General features: G+C 38.8%; 2 protein-coding genes across 2 annotated transcripts; both read left to right on the top strand.

Annotated features, from left to right (window-relative positions):
* Positions 1-712: 712 nt before the first annotated feature.
* LOC124856152 lies at positions 713-1,869 on the top strand. The gene is made up of 6 exons (XM_047346387.1): positions 713-768; positions 857-883; positions 977-1,273; positions 1,379-1,660; positions 1,741-1,783; positions 1,866-1,869. The coding sequence occupies exons 1-6, from the start codon at positions 735-737 to the stop codon at positions 1,867-1,869; spliced, it is 687 nt and encodes a 228-aa protein (XP_047202343.1). The 5' UTR covers positions 713-734.
* On the top strand, positions 1,796-16,791 carry LOC124857244. The gene is made up of 10 exons (XM_047348431.1): positions 1,796-2,034; positions 2,562-2,621; positions 2,707-2,796; positions 3,047-3,103; positions 12,903-12,959; positions 13,989-14,036; positions 14,362-14,448; positions 15,586-15,626; positions 15,739-15,773; positions 16,026-16,791. Coding segments are annotated over exons 1-10 (615 nt in total). The 5' UTR covers positions 1,796-1,895; the 3' UTR covers positions 16,027-16,791.
* Positions 16,792-17,950: the final 1,159 nt, after the last annotated feature.

Below are 17,950 nucleotides of genomic sequence, written 5' to 3'. Positions count from 1 at the left end.
CCCCCCCCCCCACTCTCCACTCACCACCACACCTTTTTGTCATATTCTCAATTGTGCCATAAATGCTGGTTGATTCAACACCCACTGCTGTTTTCTTTATTTTTGCTTAGTTAGATGTGTTACCCTTGTTATGTAGAATTTTGCATGTTGAGTAGGTGAAGATTAATAAATATTCACATAGATAAAGAGAGAGCGTTTTGTGTTCATTGTGTGCAAAAAGTGATTCGTCAGTCAAAATAAGGTTAACGTTCCACACGTTTCAGCAGAAACGGTCGATTAAACAGTGACATCTCCGGCAATAGTTATTAATTATTACGGAGTATTTAACGGTTGTAATTGTCAAAGGCGTTGAGCCGCAATTACAACACCAGAAACATCTCTGGTCTTGATTCATAAATGAGGATTTTGGTTAAGAAATTGATTTTGTCAAATTATGATTTGTAATTATAATTATTGATCAAGATTAATCAATCAATAATCATAACCCCCAACAACCCTAATAAAAATAGGTGTCAGTAAAGTTAGCGACACAAACAATAAATGTTTCAAACGTTGTGGTCTTTCGATGCTGTGGGTTTAGCTGATCTGCATCACTGATGTACTGTGCATGCCGTGGGTTTGAGGAGTGTATCAAATATGTGTTTCTGTGGCCAGTAGGAGGGTCCACTTCTGATCATGTGGGCTTTATTAACAGCAACATAAGGTGGTCTATTCAGGATATCACCAGCTTCATCATGGCTTTAGAGCTGCTGTTCTTCATCCTCTTCAGTAAGTTTAGGTTTTTTTATTCTTCATATTAAGTTATGGAAATTATGACACGTTGCTTCTTTGTCTCATTTTCAACATTTTTCAACAGATTTGTGTCATGAGGCCAAATCTGAAGGTTGGTTTAAGTTTAATGTTTGTGATGTAAATATAATATGTCCTTTCTTAGTTGCTAATAAAAGCTGATACCTAAATATCTGTAAACTTTCAGCTCTTCCTCAGCCTAACTTAATGGTGGATCGACTTATGATCACAGAGACTGACTCAGTCACATTAAACTGTTCGACTTCACCAGATGTTTCTGTGTCTCGGTGTGATTTCTACATTGCAAATAAAAAGATGTCTGCAGACTCCTCCTGTGTGGAAACAGTGACAGGAACCAAGCTGTTGAGCATGGCAAAAATAAGGTCACCAGCCGAGGTCAAAGTTAAATGTTTCTACAGTGTAAAGGATGGAGCTGTTGATATTACATCATCAGACAGTATATCAACAACCATCACCATAAACAGTGAGTGATCTGGTTAACAGATTGTTGCAACATTGCTTATGGACATACTGGATATCCCTCGTATATCCTTGATTAACCTGCTCTTTACTGTGCTCATATTTTCAGATCTGTCTCCACCTACACTGACAGCGAACCCACTGGTGATCACAGAGTCAGACTCAGTCACTTTAAACTGTCAGCCTCCATCATCTGTTCCTGTGACTGAGTGTTTTTTCCACATTGGGGGAGGAGAAACACCCCAAAGATTTCCTTGTCTGAAGACACTGAGAGGAACTGAAATCCTGTCTTTAACAAAGCAAAGTTCACCTGCTAACTTTGATGTAACATGTTTTTACCTGAAAGTATATGAATCTCCACAGAGTAACCTGCTCAACATTATAATAGAACGTGAGTAAATACTCCTGGTGTGGACTAATACTGATTACTGTGATATTCAACTGTCTGAATTATCTTCTTTACATTTTCAGTTCCTCCAGCTGAACTGAGAGTGAATCCACAGCAGATCACAAAGTCAGACTCGGTCACATTGAACTGTGGGACTCCATCATTTGATTCTGTGGCTACCTGTTCTTTATACTTCATAAAATCAAAGATAGCCAGAAGCATCTCCTGCGTGCAGAACATGACAGGACGTGAGCTCCTGATGATGACACATCAAACCTCGCCTGCTGAGGTTGAACTAACATGTTATTACACTGTGAAGAATACAGGAGGACAGCATCTGTCTCCAGACAGTCACATATCCTCAGTCACTGTTCACAGTAGGTTTCTAATTCTCCCATCCTCCTCACTACCTTGATCTCTAAATGTAAAACATAGTTCAGTCTGTCAACCATCTTCTCTGTAGACTTCACACACCCTGCACATAAACTGAGTTTTACCTTCAGGCCGCCGCTTGTTTACTAAAACGAGCCACCACAGAGACAGTTTCTTCCTCCAGGCTGTTTCTCTGTTGAACATTTAATAGAGTAAAAGTTGCAATTCCACCTTGTATATGTGTATATTGTATATATGTGTTTAAGGACATAAAGATATATGCAGAATATATCTCACAACGCAAAAACAAAACAACCCCCCCCCATAAAAAAGCAAAGTGTACCGGAGTGAAATTCCTTGTTTGTTGTATATACGAACCTGGCAATAAAGCTGATTCTGATATTTTGTTAATATTATTTCAGCTTCATATAGTTTTTTTTTCTGATCTCTGACATATAAATACATTTTGTATCACATATTTTTATTTGTCACCTACTTCTGAGAGGTCTACATGCGTCTTCTGTCATTGCAGATGTTGAGAAAATAGACTCAACCACATCTCAGAGAGTATCAACATTCAGTGTGACTGCTGGTAGTATCTGCTTTCTAACTCCAGTCCTGAACATTTCTACACATATATGTTTGTATTTACTATGTAACATGTTTTTATCCAACAGGTCAAACATTTAGCACCACAGCAAGGAAAACAGACAGCTTATCTTCCATTTCCCCAGGATCAGTTAAACCCACAGTAGGTGGTACAACAGGTCAGTCTAAACATTTGAAATATCTTCAACATCACTCTTTGAAATTGAAATGCATGTGTTATTTCCAAAATATTTTTATTATCTTCAGATCTAAGTAGAAATACAGCAGTTAACACCTTGTGTTCAATTGGTCAAGTAGCACGAGGTCATTTCATAACCCTATTTCATATACTCGAATTAGGCTGTTTTTATGGTACTGAAAAGTTTTATGATTCATATATCATTACGTTTTCTTTTTTAACTTTTACAGATTCTACGGACAAAATGACCCCTGGGTTTCTTGTGACGTCACCAGTCCCCCAAACAAGTAAGATAAATACTTATTAAAAAGACTCAAGGAACAATTGAGGTTGTTAAGTCAAGCACAAGTTAAACAGGAAGCACTGGTTTAAACACCACACGTTCTTGGTGTCCTACTGGGTCCGGATTCAGCGACCCTATCGGTTCTTAGAGCTGCTCTCGCTCTAGTCTGCACCACAGCAGATCATCAAACGGTTAGGACCAGCCACCTTTCGTTTGGCTGAGGGCTCCTGTTGGCATGGCTGCCAAGTCCCTGCCTGTAGGGGCAGTTCTAACCCTGTGTGTGTATTGATTTGAGATTAGATATAGCTGATAAAAAGACAGTGAGCACACAGTAGTTGTCCGTACATTATTGGATAAAAGACACAAGTACTTAAGTACTTAAGAAGTACTTTAAAAGGTTTCAGGACACTCAAAGAAAAAACCCCCCAAAAAACTGTAAATCGGCCACTCCGCACGGAGCCTGCTTGAGGTTTGTTCCTAATACAACTATTATAATTAGAACAAATATCATTATTATTATAGTTTAAATAAATCATGAGTTGAAGAGACCAACGTGCCATTGCATTCTCGAGGCACATTTGCGCATCACAAATAGGTTCCACATATATTAAATGAAAATGCATTTTATTTACAAAAGCATATTCACTTACAGATGTGGCCCTTATAGCAGTATGGGTGCAGTCTATAGCACTGATAACATTCAGAAATCGGCTTCTTGCTACAAATAAGAGCCACGGTTTAGGGGAACTTTATATTTGTGAGCAACATACAGATGAGGCCGTGCCATATGGCTGGCATGGCACGGCTCAGGGACGACCTGTCAGTCAGCTCCCTCTGGAAAGCTCCGGTTGAAAGGACCACAGCGTAGTGAGAACTTGAACTGGCACTGGCGACCCACGGTTTCTCCTGGTTTCCCTCTACAGCATTGGGGCAGAGCTCCATAATAATTGTCCTGGGCAATCTAAACCTGCTAATAACCCATGCATCATCATTTACCAGCAGGTCAGTATATGACCATCTTCCATTGATGTCCTTCAGCTGTACCAAAGTTCCATCTTTATGCAGCTATTTATAGACATGTGTGATTGTCTACAGCTTGTCCACTTTAGCAATCATCAAACCTGACTTGTTAGGAATTAATCAGCTGTCTCCGACAACGTTTTCTTCTCAGTGAGAATGAAAGTGCCCCTTAGATGATTCACAAGCATTTTATGCTACTCAGCGCACAGACTGATGTGCATTTCCATCTACACAAAAACAGAGGAGGTTTCACAGACTGACTGAGGTCGTTTACATCATTTGTTGAGGTGTGTTAAGTTATTGTATTAGGCTAAAGGTGATTAAGGTTCATCGGTTGGGTTTAAACCATAAAAGCTCAAACTCATTAAAAAACATCAGGTTTGATGCTCCATGAATTAAACAAAACTTTATGGAGTCATATTTCAGTGTATTTGGGGGAGGTTTAGTTCTCTGTAGTTTATTTATTGTCGATAGAAAATGTTTGTGTGGCTGGTGCACATTTTCACAGCAGGTCAAAAGTTTGCCTGGATTTCCACACACTATAACATAAGGTTCATTTTTGTACATGCCGAGTTGTGCATACGCAACGTTTGTACATGAGGCCCTTACTGATGAGGAAATTCAGTCATTTGATACAGGTGTGTTTGAGAAAGAATGCATCCAAGAGTTGCAGAATTGTAGCTCTCGGGGACTGGACGCCAAGCAACATGGATTCTCTGCCTCTCCACTGTTCCTTCAGACTCTGGGACCTTAATTTCCAAATGAAATGCAAACTTTTCTTTGATCTGAGAAGAGGACCTTGGACTGTTGAAACAATCTGTTGAAACAGTCCAATTCTATTTTTTTTCTTAGCACAGGTAAGTTGCTTCTGATGTTGCCTCTGGTTCAGGAGTGGTTTGACACGGGATTCATCTGTGTGTAACCGGTCTCTACTTCACTTCACTGTCGCAGACCGGTCCAAATAAACCCCCTTGACTCTACATTGTGTGTTTTTCTTAAAGAAGTCAAGGAGTTTTTTGGTTGATAAGGCAATTTATTTCCTGTTTGGAAGTGTAAATGTCATGAATCAGTGCAAATGGCGCATCACATGTAGCTCTCGTACAGCAAACTCTCATGTGATCATCATAAACTGGCTGTGATTACTATAACCAGCAATATATAACTTAATATAGCACAATAAAACTCAATAACATAAATGATGTACTTGTGTAGAAATGTAAAAGTGAGGAATCAGTGCACATGGCGCATCACATGTTGCTCAGCACACTACAGCAGAGCAAGACAGTAGCCTTCTGGTTGGCATGGTGTTAATTAATATACAACCTGAAAAGACAGAAACTGCTGTAGGACACTTTCCCAGTAAGTGCTTATTACACACTGTTTATATAAGTTAGTAAAAACAGGTTTCATATATAGTCAGTCAGTCATTTTCTACCGCTTATTCCATAGTGGGTCGCGGGGGAGCTGGTGCCTATTAGAGGGTGACACGGGAGTGGATTTTCTCTCCTGTCCCATCCCGCTCCCACAGAAAAATGTCTTGTCCCATCCCAATCCCAGGCCAGCATAACGAAAAAAATCCTGTCCCATCCCACTCCTGGTAAATTGACTCCCACTCCTGTGCCACTCCCATTTTTGTTTTCTTCATTTAGTCTTTTGGCATTTTCTTTCTTTGAAGGACCAGTTAGGTCCCTGTTTTTAGCTGTAGTAAAGGCCAGTTAAAGTAAAAATAATAATAATGAAGAAATAATAAAATATCAAACAAGGAAACACACCATGCCTATCTTAGCTGAATAAACAAAATGTACATAGTTGTATTTTACTCATTTATTAAGTGATCGTTTCCTTTGAACAATGACATCACTTTTATGTTTCAAGTTGCTGAAACTAAAGAAAAAATGCACCTAGTAAGAAAACTGTACTTGTTGAACAAAGGGCAAAAAGGCATTACCTTCATAATTTAGAAACTGCAGCTCAATGGTTCACAGCCCTGGTCCTCAGGGACCCCTTCCCTGCAAGTTTTAGATGTGCGTCTGCTCCAGCTCACCTGATTCAAATTCTGACATGACCTCCTATACAGGCATCAAGAATGGAGGGTCAAACTGGACAAAATTAATACAATAAAATCATCATTAAATAAATAAATGTTGTTAATGTCCCGTAAGTGAAGTAAATGTAACATTAAATGTGCCATTAAATTAAAGGTACCATTTATTTATTTAATACATCATTAGAAACAATAAATGTACCATTATATCATGAAATTGACTATTATGCAATTAAATGTGCCACCGAATAATTAAGTATAATTTTAAAGACCCCATGACGTAATTAGTGGTACAGCTAATATTTAATGATGTATTAAATAAATTGTACATTTAATGGTACATTCAATTTTTTTCTATTTCACAACATATTTATTTAATATCTTCCCTTGATGAAGCCTTTCAACGAGGTCCACGAGGGGACATGGGGGAATTTTTACTCTTTTTGCGTTCTCACGCAATACTTTTTGCATTCTTACGCAATAGTCTTTGCATTATTTCGCAATACTTTGTGGGATAGTTTCCAAACCAGATAACTGCAAAAATGAAACAAACACTACACCCGTTTTGAGATTTATTGAGTTTTATTTTGAAATAGGCCTTAAATAAAATTATCTTCAAATCAGACTAAAAGACAGTTTTTATGCACAAGCTGTCAAACAAACTACTAAACTCTGGACAATAATACTGCACGAAACCACATCTGTGACACTTTTTTTTTTGTACCCCATTAGTGTTTTTGTTTTTATCGTGATTTGAACGGTTCTTCTTATCCTAAGCATTTCATCGCATTGTTTACTGCGTGTTAACCTGCATATGACAAATAATCCATATCAATGACATATCAGTGCTGTTTGTTTTATGAGCAGTTCGTCATCCGTGCAGCTGTTCCAGCCGAACGCAAAAGTATTGCGTGGGGACGCAAAAAAAAAAAAAAATCCTCTTTGTCCCCTCTTGTACCTTTCCCCTCTATTGTGGCAAAGGCTCTTAAATCCTTACTGCACATGGAGCAGTTTTGTTGGTCAGATGACACTTGACACATGATGGTACTTTTGGTTTGATGAATGAAGAGATGCAGGGCTGATTCAATCCAGAATCTGTCTAACAAGTGTCCCTTAATCACTGGTGTCATTGATTACAACTAAACACGTTTTACAAGCAGCAGACTGCGTGTTAACACTGCTGCATTCAACTCTCCTGAAGTTCGGTAATATTTGCGATTTTCCTGTCAGCTCTATGAGTTTAATAGATAAGTCCTTACTTCTGACTTTACGTTGCAAATCCAATTTTACCACGTCCAGTTCTCCACCTGCGTTTGCTCCCTCCATTCTGAACGCAGGTGGAAAACATCGATCAGAAGCACTGTTGGCTTGTGGGTCGTGTAGTTCGTTTGACTCGCATTATAGTATATGCTTCTTGGAAAAAAACTACACAATGGCGGCGTCGATCCAAGTTTTTTTTTCTTAAAGTTTATAACAAAGTCTCAGTTTTACATTTCCAAGGACAATTGATCCTAGTTTATTTTCCCTCCTATTGCTTAGCTCCCGCTCCTGTCTGCTCCTGTTCATTTTTTATCCTGTACCGTCCCAATCACGTGATCTTTACTGATGCTGTCTCCCGTCCTGCGGGATTCCCATGGGAATCCCGTGACCCATGGGACTCCCGAAAAAATGTCAGCCTCTGGTGCCTATCTCCAGCAGTCTATGGGCGGGAGGCGGGGTACACCCTGGACAGGTCGCCAGTCCATCGCAGGGCAACACACAAACAACTATGCACACACTCATTCATACACCTAAGGGCAATTTAGAGTTACCAATTAACCTAACAGCATGTCTTTGGACTGTGGGAGGAAGCCGGAGTACCCGGTGAGAACCCACGCATGCACGGGGAGAACATGCAAACTCCATGCAGAAAGACCCCAGGCCGGGAATCGAACCCAGGACCTTCACTTAACTGTTCCCTTGGTATGGGTGTGAATGTTCCTTCTGCTGACTCACCTTCTGCCGTGACTGACATAGCTTCAACTGACAGTGTCCATGTAGCAGGTGTGTCTTTCTGTACCTCAATGGCCTGGATCGCAGCCGCAATAGTGTCTGGTGGCAATTCTTCAGAGCAGCCTCTCATTAAAGTCTCTACATCGAGTGGCATCCTTGATAAAGCATCTGTGTCACTGTTTTCTTTTCCTGGTTTGTACTTAATGGTGAAGTGGAAATCAGCGAGCTCTGCGACCCACCTTGATGTGGTTGCATTCAGTTTGGCTGTTGACAAGATGTATGTTAACGGGTTGTTATCGCTATAGACAGTAAACGTTGGGGCATAGTATAAATAGTCTCTGAATTTGTCCGTGATGGCCCACTTCAAGGCTAAAAATTCGAGTTTGCCTGCATGGAAGTGGTAGTTTTTTTCAGCTGCTGTTAGAGTACGAGAGCCATAAGCAATAACTCTCAGCTTACCAGCTTGTCTCTGGTACAGCACTGCACCTAGTCCTTTGTGTGAAGCGTCTGTGTGCACGTCGAACAGTTGTGTAAAATCTGGAAAGCCAAGCACTGGTGGATGAAGCAAACAATCTATTAGTTCCTCAAGTTCACTTCGATGCTGGTCAGTCCACACTATTTGTTTCGAGGAGGCCACAACTTGACTGGCTTTCTTTGGTCTTGTCTTTGTCACTTTTGTTGTGTCTGAGTTCTCTGTGTTTTTGTCAGCTTTTAATAGTTCATACTGACAACTCGCTTTTCTGGAAAAGTCTTTTATGTATTGTCTGTAGTAGGAGAGGAGACCTAACATTTTTCTGAGCTGACCAACATTCTGTGGTCTTGTAGTTTTGAGTGCTTTAACTGCTTCAAAGTCTGCAGGATCAACCCTACTGCCCTCTGCTGACACTATTATGCCCAAATAGCGCACTTCTGGTTTAAACATGTTGCACTTATTTGGCTCGAGCTTTATGCCAAAGTCTCTTAATCTCTAGAGCACTTTCCTCACATCCTCCACATGATCTTTGAACGTTTTACTGTAGACCAATGTGTCATCCAGGTAGGGGATGCAGATGTTGTCACGCAGTCCCTCCAAGCACTCCTCCATATAGTGCTGGAATGCTGCAGGGGCATTCATGAGTCCAAAGGGGATGCAAATCCACTCGTACAATCCCCAGGGGGTCACAAAGCAGTGAGTGGATGACTTTCCTCTGAGATGAACCCCTGGTGGTACGCTTTACCCTGGTCTAAGAGCGAAAACCAGCAGTTTCCACCTAAACTGTCCATAATGTTCTGGACGCGTGGGATGGGCTGACGGTCAGGATGGGTTTTCCTATTCAAGTCTCTAATCTATACACAGTCTTAAAGTGCCATCTTTTTTTCTAACGCACACAACTGGTGAGGAGTATGATGAGTCGGACTTTCTGACCCGGCCTTGTGCTATTAAATCATGAAGGTAGCTTTTCATCTCTTGGTAGAGTGGTCGTGGCACAGACAGGTATGTGCGTTTAACTGGCTCATTCTCTTTGAGTGAAATAGTCATTTTCAAATTTTCAATGTGGCCTAAATCATTGTCTGTTTTCAAGAAAGACTGGCATTCCTCTTTGAGCATCTGCTTCACTAATACTCTCTGCTCTTCACTAAGGTGGCTAAGATCTACAGGTGGGTCCCACTCTTCACTAGAGCTACACTGGGCTTACATACTTGTCTGGTTAACGGTAGCTACAGATGTGGCTTTTTAAAACATCTGGGCAGGTAAAACAGCTGTAACAATCTGAACTGAGCCAATTACTGTACGGCCTGAAATGACAATTTCATGGTTAGTGGGATTAGAGACACCTAGTGTTATGACTGGTAAAGCACCTTTCTTAACTTTAACCACAGCGTCAAAGAACTCAAGATTGTCTGGCCACTGGGGATTTAAGTCTGGCTCAAACATCATTATCATGTCTTGCTTAAATGGCGCTGCTGCTATGCGACTCTCAACCTGTATGTGACTTTGTTTAGGTACAGTAATAGAGTCTTTCTTTGTAATTACTTTGTACTCATTAACTGTATATGCACTAACAGCCTGTATAAAACTTTTCACCTTGTGTCTTTTGAGGCTAGGAAATGCTTTTCTTACTGTACTGTACTGATTAGCTTGGTCAGTCTTAGTAAGAATGTATTCAATGACATTGTAGCCTATAATGGGGAGTGTCAACTGAAAATCTTTCATTACCAACATGGGGATGGTCAGTTTCTCCACTTGTTCAATCCCAGAAACAAGTTGGAAGGTTGTCTCAATCCACCCAAGATACGACATGCTGGTCCCATTAGCTGCAGTCAGGGTAAGTTCAGATGCGTCTATAATTTCTGCAACATCTCTCAGCTATACGTGAGGCAAATAGTCCTCTTTCCATTTCTCATCAATGATAGACACCTGTGAGCCTGAACCCCACAGAACTTGATGTCTGTGGCCGCCCAGGAAACACTCCACCAGACATTGCCTGCCCACCAGAGATGTGACTTTATGAGTGGTATTTACCTGAGGTGAAGGCAGGGGAATCTGGACAGTCTCATTTTCATTGTTTGTCTTTAACCCAGTGCATTGTCTTTTATGTTTTCTCCAGTGTTGCTTCTGGCATGTTTTTGAACAATAAAGTGCCTTTTTGCATGCTGAACACTGTCTCAGGCTCTTACCTGACTATTCTTTTTTGCAGTTGGAGCATTGTTGGGACTTGTGGGTGAGGGACATGGTTAACACTCGTACCTCGGTGGTAACCACTGCTGGTTTAAATAACTCTCTTTGGGTGGTCTCACACCTCTGCTTTTACATCCTGCCTGAAAGTGTTCTCCACTCCCCACAGAGGTAGCAGTGTGTGCAGTGCACATTGACCCCAGCTTTCTGACAGAAGCGGCAACGTCTCTCGCGGTGAACTGGAAAACTTGGGTAGTGTTGTACTGGAGAATGACGGGGTGGTAGTCTTTGGCGGGGCCATGGAAACTATAGTACTGCTGCTGCTGATCCCTGTCATACTGCATAACTGGTGGTGGAACATATGACCGAGGAGCAGGCACTGGTTGCTGTAGAGTCTCTTTAATCTGAGCTATCTCTGCACTGAGACCTTTTAGGGAGGCTACACTTGTCTTAAGCTCTGCTAACTCAGTTAAAAGTTCGGATGGTATTTTAGTCCTAACTTCCTTCACAGGATTCTTAGCAGGTAATACATCAACTGATTGTACTGCACTTACACTTGTAGCAAACTGTGATGCTAAGCATCTTTTCTTGTTCTTCCTTTCTGCCTCATTAGCACAAGCCATATTTAACCTCTCTAACAGAGGTTCATCAGGTTTCTCACAGTCTAACAGGAGTGGCTGCATATCTATCCTGACACTGTTACCCTGAAAGCCTGTGAGTATGGTGTGCAAGCACATACGCTGGACTAAAGCTGGGTCATATTTAAGTCCTGACTCTGACTCTTGGGATGCAAATACAAACCTTCTGTTTTAGATCTAAAACCCTCATCAGAAAGCTTTGGGCAGTCTCTTTTGAGGCCTGTACCTCAGAGGCTAGTTGTTTGTAGAGTTCGGTGGCACTCTTCTCTTGAAAATGGGAGTGGAGGATGCGGCGCAGAGTTGGAAGGGTGAGTTGAACTTTTCCCTCCAAGTAGCTGCGTAGCTGTAGACCTGGTAAGATAGTTCTGATGACAGCATCTACAATGTCTAGCTCTGAGTGGCCACTGCTCAGTCCATTTTCAATCTGGTGAGCAAGACTGGAAAATGTCAGTTTATCTTTTTGGCCGGGTTCGCCGATCTGGCCCGATATTTTGTAATCTTTCTGCCAATAAAGGCTTGGTCGCTGGGGGACATTTGAAACAGGTGAGGTAGTAACAGTGTGATTAGCTTGGGAGTGGGGAGTAGCCACTTTGTTAACTACATTAGCTGCCTCTGTTACCAGTGAAGTTGTGTTATTTGGTTGGTCTTGGTGCCCTGAATTCCCCCTTTCATTTGCATGTCGTTTAGTCTCAACATTTGTTTCTTTCACTATCTCAGCAATCTTGTCATGAAGCAACAACAGCTCTGACATTCCTTCATCCTCGAGTACTGTTATATCTTCTCTTTCAATATGTATCTGGATGTGTGTTAACAGTGACAGACGTGTTTTCCTGCTAGCATCTATTTTGTCTGCAATGCCAAGGAAATCACAGATTGACATATTTTAAATCATTTTTTTGAATAGAGAATTAGTATTGCCAAAGATACACACACATTATAGTTTATTTTGTTAGTGTCACTAAGTGTATTTCTCCCAAATATGTATGCAAACCTTTAAAAGAAATTTCTTTGAAACTCTTTGAAAATACGATGTATATTAACTTGACCGCATATTAAAAATATATTTATTTATTTAACTTATTTGATTGTTTGCTTCCCCATTCAGATCTGAAATTGAAATATCAGGTAAATACATATAAGTTAATTGGACCTTAACATTTATCAAAACATTTTCAGTTAAACCCACAGTAGGTGGTACAACAGGTCAGTCTAAACATTTGAAATATCTTCAACATCACTCTTTGAAATTGAAATGCATGTGTTATTTCCAAAATATTTTTATTATCTTCAGATCTAAGTAGAAATACAACAGTTAACACCTTGTGTTCAATTGGTCAAGTAGCACGAGGTCATTTCATAACCCTATTTCATATACTCGAATTAGGCTGTTTTTATGGTACTGAAAAGTTTTATGATTCATATGTCATTACGTTTTCTTTTTTAACTTTTACAGATTCTACGGACAAAATGACCCCTGGGTTTCTTGTGACGTCACCAGTCCCCCAAACAAGTAAGAGAAATACTTATTAAAAAGACTCAAGGAACAATTGAGGTTGTTAAGTCAAGCACAAGTTAAACAGGAAGCACTGGTTTAAACACCACACGTTCTTGGTGTCCTACTGGGTCCGGATTCAGCGACCCTATCGGTTCTTAGAGCTGCTCTCGCTCTAGTCTGCACCACAGCAGATCATCAAACGGTTAGGACCAGCCACCTTTCGTTTGGCTGAGGGCTCCTGTTGGCATGGCTGCCAAGTCCCTGCCTGTAGGGGCAGTTCTAACCCTGTGTGTGTATTGATTTGAGATTAGATATAGCTGATAAAAAGACAGTGAGCACACAGTAGTTGTCCGTACATTATTGGATAAAAGACACAAGTACTTAAGTACTTAAGTACTTTAAAAGGTTTCAGGACACTCAAAAAAAAAAAAAAAAAAACTGTAAATCGGCCACTCCACACGGAGCCTGCTTGAGGTTTGTTCCTAATACAACTATTATAATTAGAACAAATATCATTATTATAGTTTAAATAAATCATGAGTTGAAGAAACCAACGTGCCATTGCATCTATCTATCTATCTATCAAAAGGTCCAGAACAACAACATGCATACTTGGATTGATCTCACATTATATTCTATTGTAAAGTCAGTTGTGTATATATGTACATTAAAAAAGATAATCTTTATTTCCAGTATTAAATATCCCAAAAAAAATCCTCACTAAGAGCAAAGTGTACCGGAGTCAAATTCCTTGTTTGTCTCTACAAACTTGGCAATAAAGCTGATTCTGATTAAACTTTTTCATAATATCCTAATTTTAATATCTGTATTTTGGCTTTTCATTATCTGCAAGCCATAAAAATAAACATTACAAGAAATAAAGGCTTGAAATATTTAACTCCATGTGTAATGATTCTATGTAAGATATGAGTTTTACTTTGAATAACAAAAGACATTGAATTCTTTCAGGATATTCAGGTTTTTAGATGTACCTGTTTATTCCACACACACTGAAGGGTCTAAATGTTTCCCCTTTCATTGCAGATGCTGAGAACTTCTCCCAGACCATCCCAGCTTTCCCTGCAACAACTGGTGGGACTTGCAACAACACTTAAAAAAGTTATTACATCACGGTGTAAAAACATTTCTTTGTTACTTGGATGAATCTTAGACAGTTTAGCAAAATTGTGCTAATTTTGTGTGCTGTTTCTTGATAAGTTGATGTATCTTTTAACACAGTTTTAACACAAAGTAATTATTTGAGCTTTGCAATGAATACTAAAAACATAAATGGTCCACATCCTAAAATAAACAATTTATATTAAAGACATAACAGCAAGTGTATCCTGCAACAAACATTAAGACATAAATAATTTTACTACTTTAAGTTTTGAACATGCCTCTTCTCTTCATGCAGTGATGATGATCTGGAGGTTCATAGCAGTTGGAATTACCTCTTTATTCCTGCTCAGATTGACTCTCTATTTTTGTAAAAGCAGGACGGGTAAGAATGAAAATCTAACACTACATTTAAGCCAATTTCAACAGAAATGTCTGAGTAAACTGTTATTCTGTTATTTAAACAAGACCTAAAATAATACAGTAACTGCAATCAGCAATTCTCTGGTGCAGTTCTTTACTGAATTTCCCCAAGAAAGTTTTAGAAATATTTTTATATTTTTATTATTTGTATTTTTTTCTCCTAGAGAAATGTTTTCCACATAAGTAAGACATGTTATTTTCTAAATATTTATGGGCAAATTTCCAGGATTTGTAAGCTGCATCATTTTTTCTTACTTTTATTAGGTTAGTTTCACAGTTTTCATCCTCGGTTTAACAATGAACAACATTTTTGATCGTCTTACTCTTCTATGCTTTTAAAAAGCTGAAGATAGCTTTTTCTGACCTTCTATAAAACAAGAAGGCAGAAGGTAATGCAATAAAAACCAGCTGAGGTTGCTAAAGACATTCATAACATTATTTGTTAGGTGGTAAATTTGTAAATAGTTTTTTTTGAAGTCCTTTATTCTATTTTGATAAAGATTATTCTAGAGATATATAAACATAAAATCATCTGCTGACCAGAATCACTCATTTTAAGCTCTGGATGGACTCTGTTGCTAGGGGAAGATTCAAATCGAGATTAAAAATTAAGTCAGAGGAAGCACAGAGTTATATGCAGCTGTCAGGACACATTTGCTTCTTATTCAGGCTTGGAGAGAGTGAAACTTTCAACAGATAACAGAAAGGCTGAAAGTATTACAGCAAACATGCTCTTTGATCCTTTTGAGCTTGCAACCACTGGCTGTTATAAAACCGGCTGGATTTGGAAATATTGGCTGCCTTTTGGAAATCTGTTATTGGTAGGGTGTACATTCTCTTCTCCTAATACATAAAAATCTAGACATTAGAAGCTGTGCTTTCTTCTAATCACAACTCTATCTAAAACGTGATGTTTTTTTAATCACACAATTTATAAAATTGTTTCTTTTGCCACTTCAGGTCAAATGGTAAAATCTCAAGTAAATAAAACTAAAAGTTTGTTGCTCATTACCAATACGTTACTCCTTTATCACACAGCAGTAAAACTAATTGATTTTATGTCTGATTATAACAAAATGTCCTTTTGGTAATTTTCCAGTTGAACAGGTGTGGATGTCTAGTTTGAACAACAGAGAGATGGTTAGTTAAAATACCTGCTTCTGCTAAAATGATGAACCATGCAGTTATTCTGTCTTAGATGGGACTGTCCTCCTGCTTCTTTCCTTCAAACATCTTATTAAATTATTTACAGGCAGGTTGTGACGAACCTACACTGCTGCAACACTGGTAAGTTGGGTTTGTATTTTAAATGAAGAATAATGTTTATTGATAGATAGTTTGTCCACTTGGGGGAGCAGTTCTGCTAAAAAATGGAAACAAAAATTGTTTCATCTGAAACTGACATATTAGTAACGATACAAAGATAGAGATTTTCGTAAGTAGAAAAGTAATAAACTTAAAGTTGGACAATATCAGTTTAGTTTGTCACCAACTGCACAGAAACAAAGAGTTGTGAGGAATGTCTCTTTCTTTTCACAGAGTGACAACTGAACGCCACAGCCTCAGCCAACAAAACTACAGGAAGATTGAGAGTAAATTAAATCATTTGAATGAGAGGTTTTCAAAGTGTGGGAGAGTGATCCTTCCTCAGAGAATAAATAGACAGCTGTGCCCTTGAAATAACATTATTGCTATAATTTCTGTTAAACATTTTTCTTGTTGCTTTGCTTAATATTCTAAGTATACTTAGTTTAGCAATCTGTGCACACAGATTACTAAACTGAGAGCACAGTTTAGTAAAGCGTGAGCACGGATTCCCACCGGCTTTGTTTTTTCCCACCCACTGACACTTGCGTAAGAACTCCGTAAGAAGTAATTTGCTGAGAGAATAAAAAAAACATTTTTAATTGTGTATAAACCAACATAGAGAAGGAGAATGTGTGGATTTCAGATTTTCTAAAAATGTATTACATCTTTATTATACCCATTTATTGTGAGCATTACATTTCTGAATCATTTCTACTTGAACCAAAAATGCTGTCAAGCGACTTCAGATGGTTATTAATGGTCTCCTGGTGGTTGAAAGATGATCATATTCCTCTTAAATCAATTTTAGAATTTGTCACCAGTTTAAGACAAAAGTGTTTTATAACAAAATGTAAATGTAACAAGATTTGGCTTTTTTGTTATTTAATTATCAAGAAAGAATTGTTCCTTCAAAGTTGTCATTGTTGTGAAGTTGTGAATAACAAAGTTTTATATTGGAGCAAATTTGCTATTTTTAATAAAAAAAATTTTTTTTGCAGATGTTTTGTTATGTATTGAAAGCAGCAGCAAGCTAGTCAGCCTTAATCCATTCAATCTAGCAGAAAGTCACTAAAACATAAAGGTGATGAAGCATTTTGTCATAATTCTATTTAGTGGTGGACCAAAGGGCAGACAAGCACAGAGAAAAGCAGAGAGGAGGTCGAAAACTCCTTTAATTTAAAGTGAGTCCACTTACATGCAGGCGAGGTTCTGGATGACAGGATCATCCTGATTACAAGGCATCTTCAAAACAGAACTTAACAGGATCCGCAGCAAGAACAAAATCCAAAGAGACATAACGACACCGCGTGGAACAAAGGACGAAGGCAAACTTAAATACAGACAAAGGTGGATAAGAAACAATAGGGCAGGTAATCAGAAGAACATGGAACAGGTGACACAAGGAGGCTGGGAGGCAGAGGGAGCAGGTGAAACAGATAAACCAATAAGGAAAAACACAGACCCAAGCAGAACAGGAGAAAAGATGACTAGAATAAAAGTAAACAGTAACTAAAGCTAACCTGTTAAAGGATTTAAATAGTCCGCCCTGGTCCAAATCCAAATCCATTTCATTTATACAGCACATTAAAGAAACAATTTGTTTAACCAAAGTGCTGTATGGTACTAAAACAGGGCAAACCAAGACACAAATAATGGGAATAATAAAATATAACAAAAACAATTAAAGTTGAATGAAAATGCACTACCTTGACCGTAGTAAAATAAAGAGAATCAACAGCAATTAAATCATATTGTGTCAAAAGCCAATGAAAATAGTTGTGTTAAGAGACTCTTAATACTCACTTCTCCATGTAATCAGAACTTTAGAAATCACTGCTTAAGGTTCCTTTTTTATTCACTTATAAAGAGTAACAAACCCTTTCACTGAATGTGTTTTGTTTTTCAGGTGTACTAGTTCATATTTTGTTGTTGTTTATTTCTTATGTTGTCGTGCCTCCTCCCCATAAAGCAGTTTCAAATGTTTTCCACATAAATAAATTTTGTATTTACATTAATTCTGGTGCATAATCTTTGTTGGAGTCCGCACAGATTCTTATCGACAGTTTGGTCTATAGAGGACCCAAAACTGAGACTTTGATTACCTCACATAAGCTGATACATAAACTCAGTTCAGCAACTGCAGAACTTCTGAGAAC

The sequence above is a fragment of the Girardinichthys multiradiatus genome, chromosome 20, assembly GCF_021462225.1.
Source record: "Girardinichthys multiradiatus isolate DD_20200921_A chromosome 20, DD_fGirMul_XY1, whole genome shotgun sequence".
Lineage (NCBI taxonomy): Eukaryota > Metazoa > Chordata > Actinopteri > Cyprinodontiformes > Goodeidae > Girardinichthys > Girardinichthys multiradiatus.
This window is presented reverse-complemented; position numbering and strand designations above follow the sequence as displayed.

Coding starts and splice junctions, on each gene's coding strand:
- LOC124856152 (XM_047346387.1), top strand. CDS start 735: ATGGCTTTAGAGCTGCTGTTCTTCATCCTCTTCA. Junction 884..976: donor TCATGAGGCCAAATCTGAAG/GTTGGTTTAAGT, acceptor GTAAACTTTCAG/CTCTTCCTCAGCCTAACTTA. Junction 1,274..1,378: donor AACAACCATCACCATAAACA/GTGAGTGATCTG, acceptor TCATATTTTCAG/ATCTGTCTCCACCTACACTG.
- LOC124857244 (XM_047348431.1), top strand. CDS start 1,896: ATGACAGGACGTGAGCTCCTGATGATGACACATCAAACCTCGCCTGCT. Junction 2,622..2,706: donor AACATTCAGTGTGACTGCTG/GTAGTATCTGCT, acceptor TTTATCCAACAG/GTCAAACATTTAGCACCACA. Junction 14,037..14,361: donor AGCTTTCCCTGCAACAACTG/GTGGGACTTGCA, acceptor CTCTTCATGCAG/TGATGATGATCTGGAGGTTC.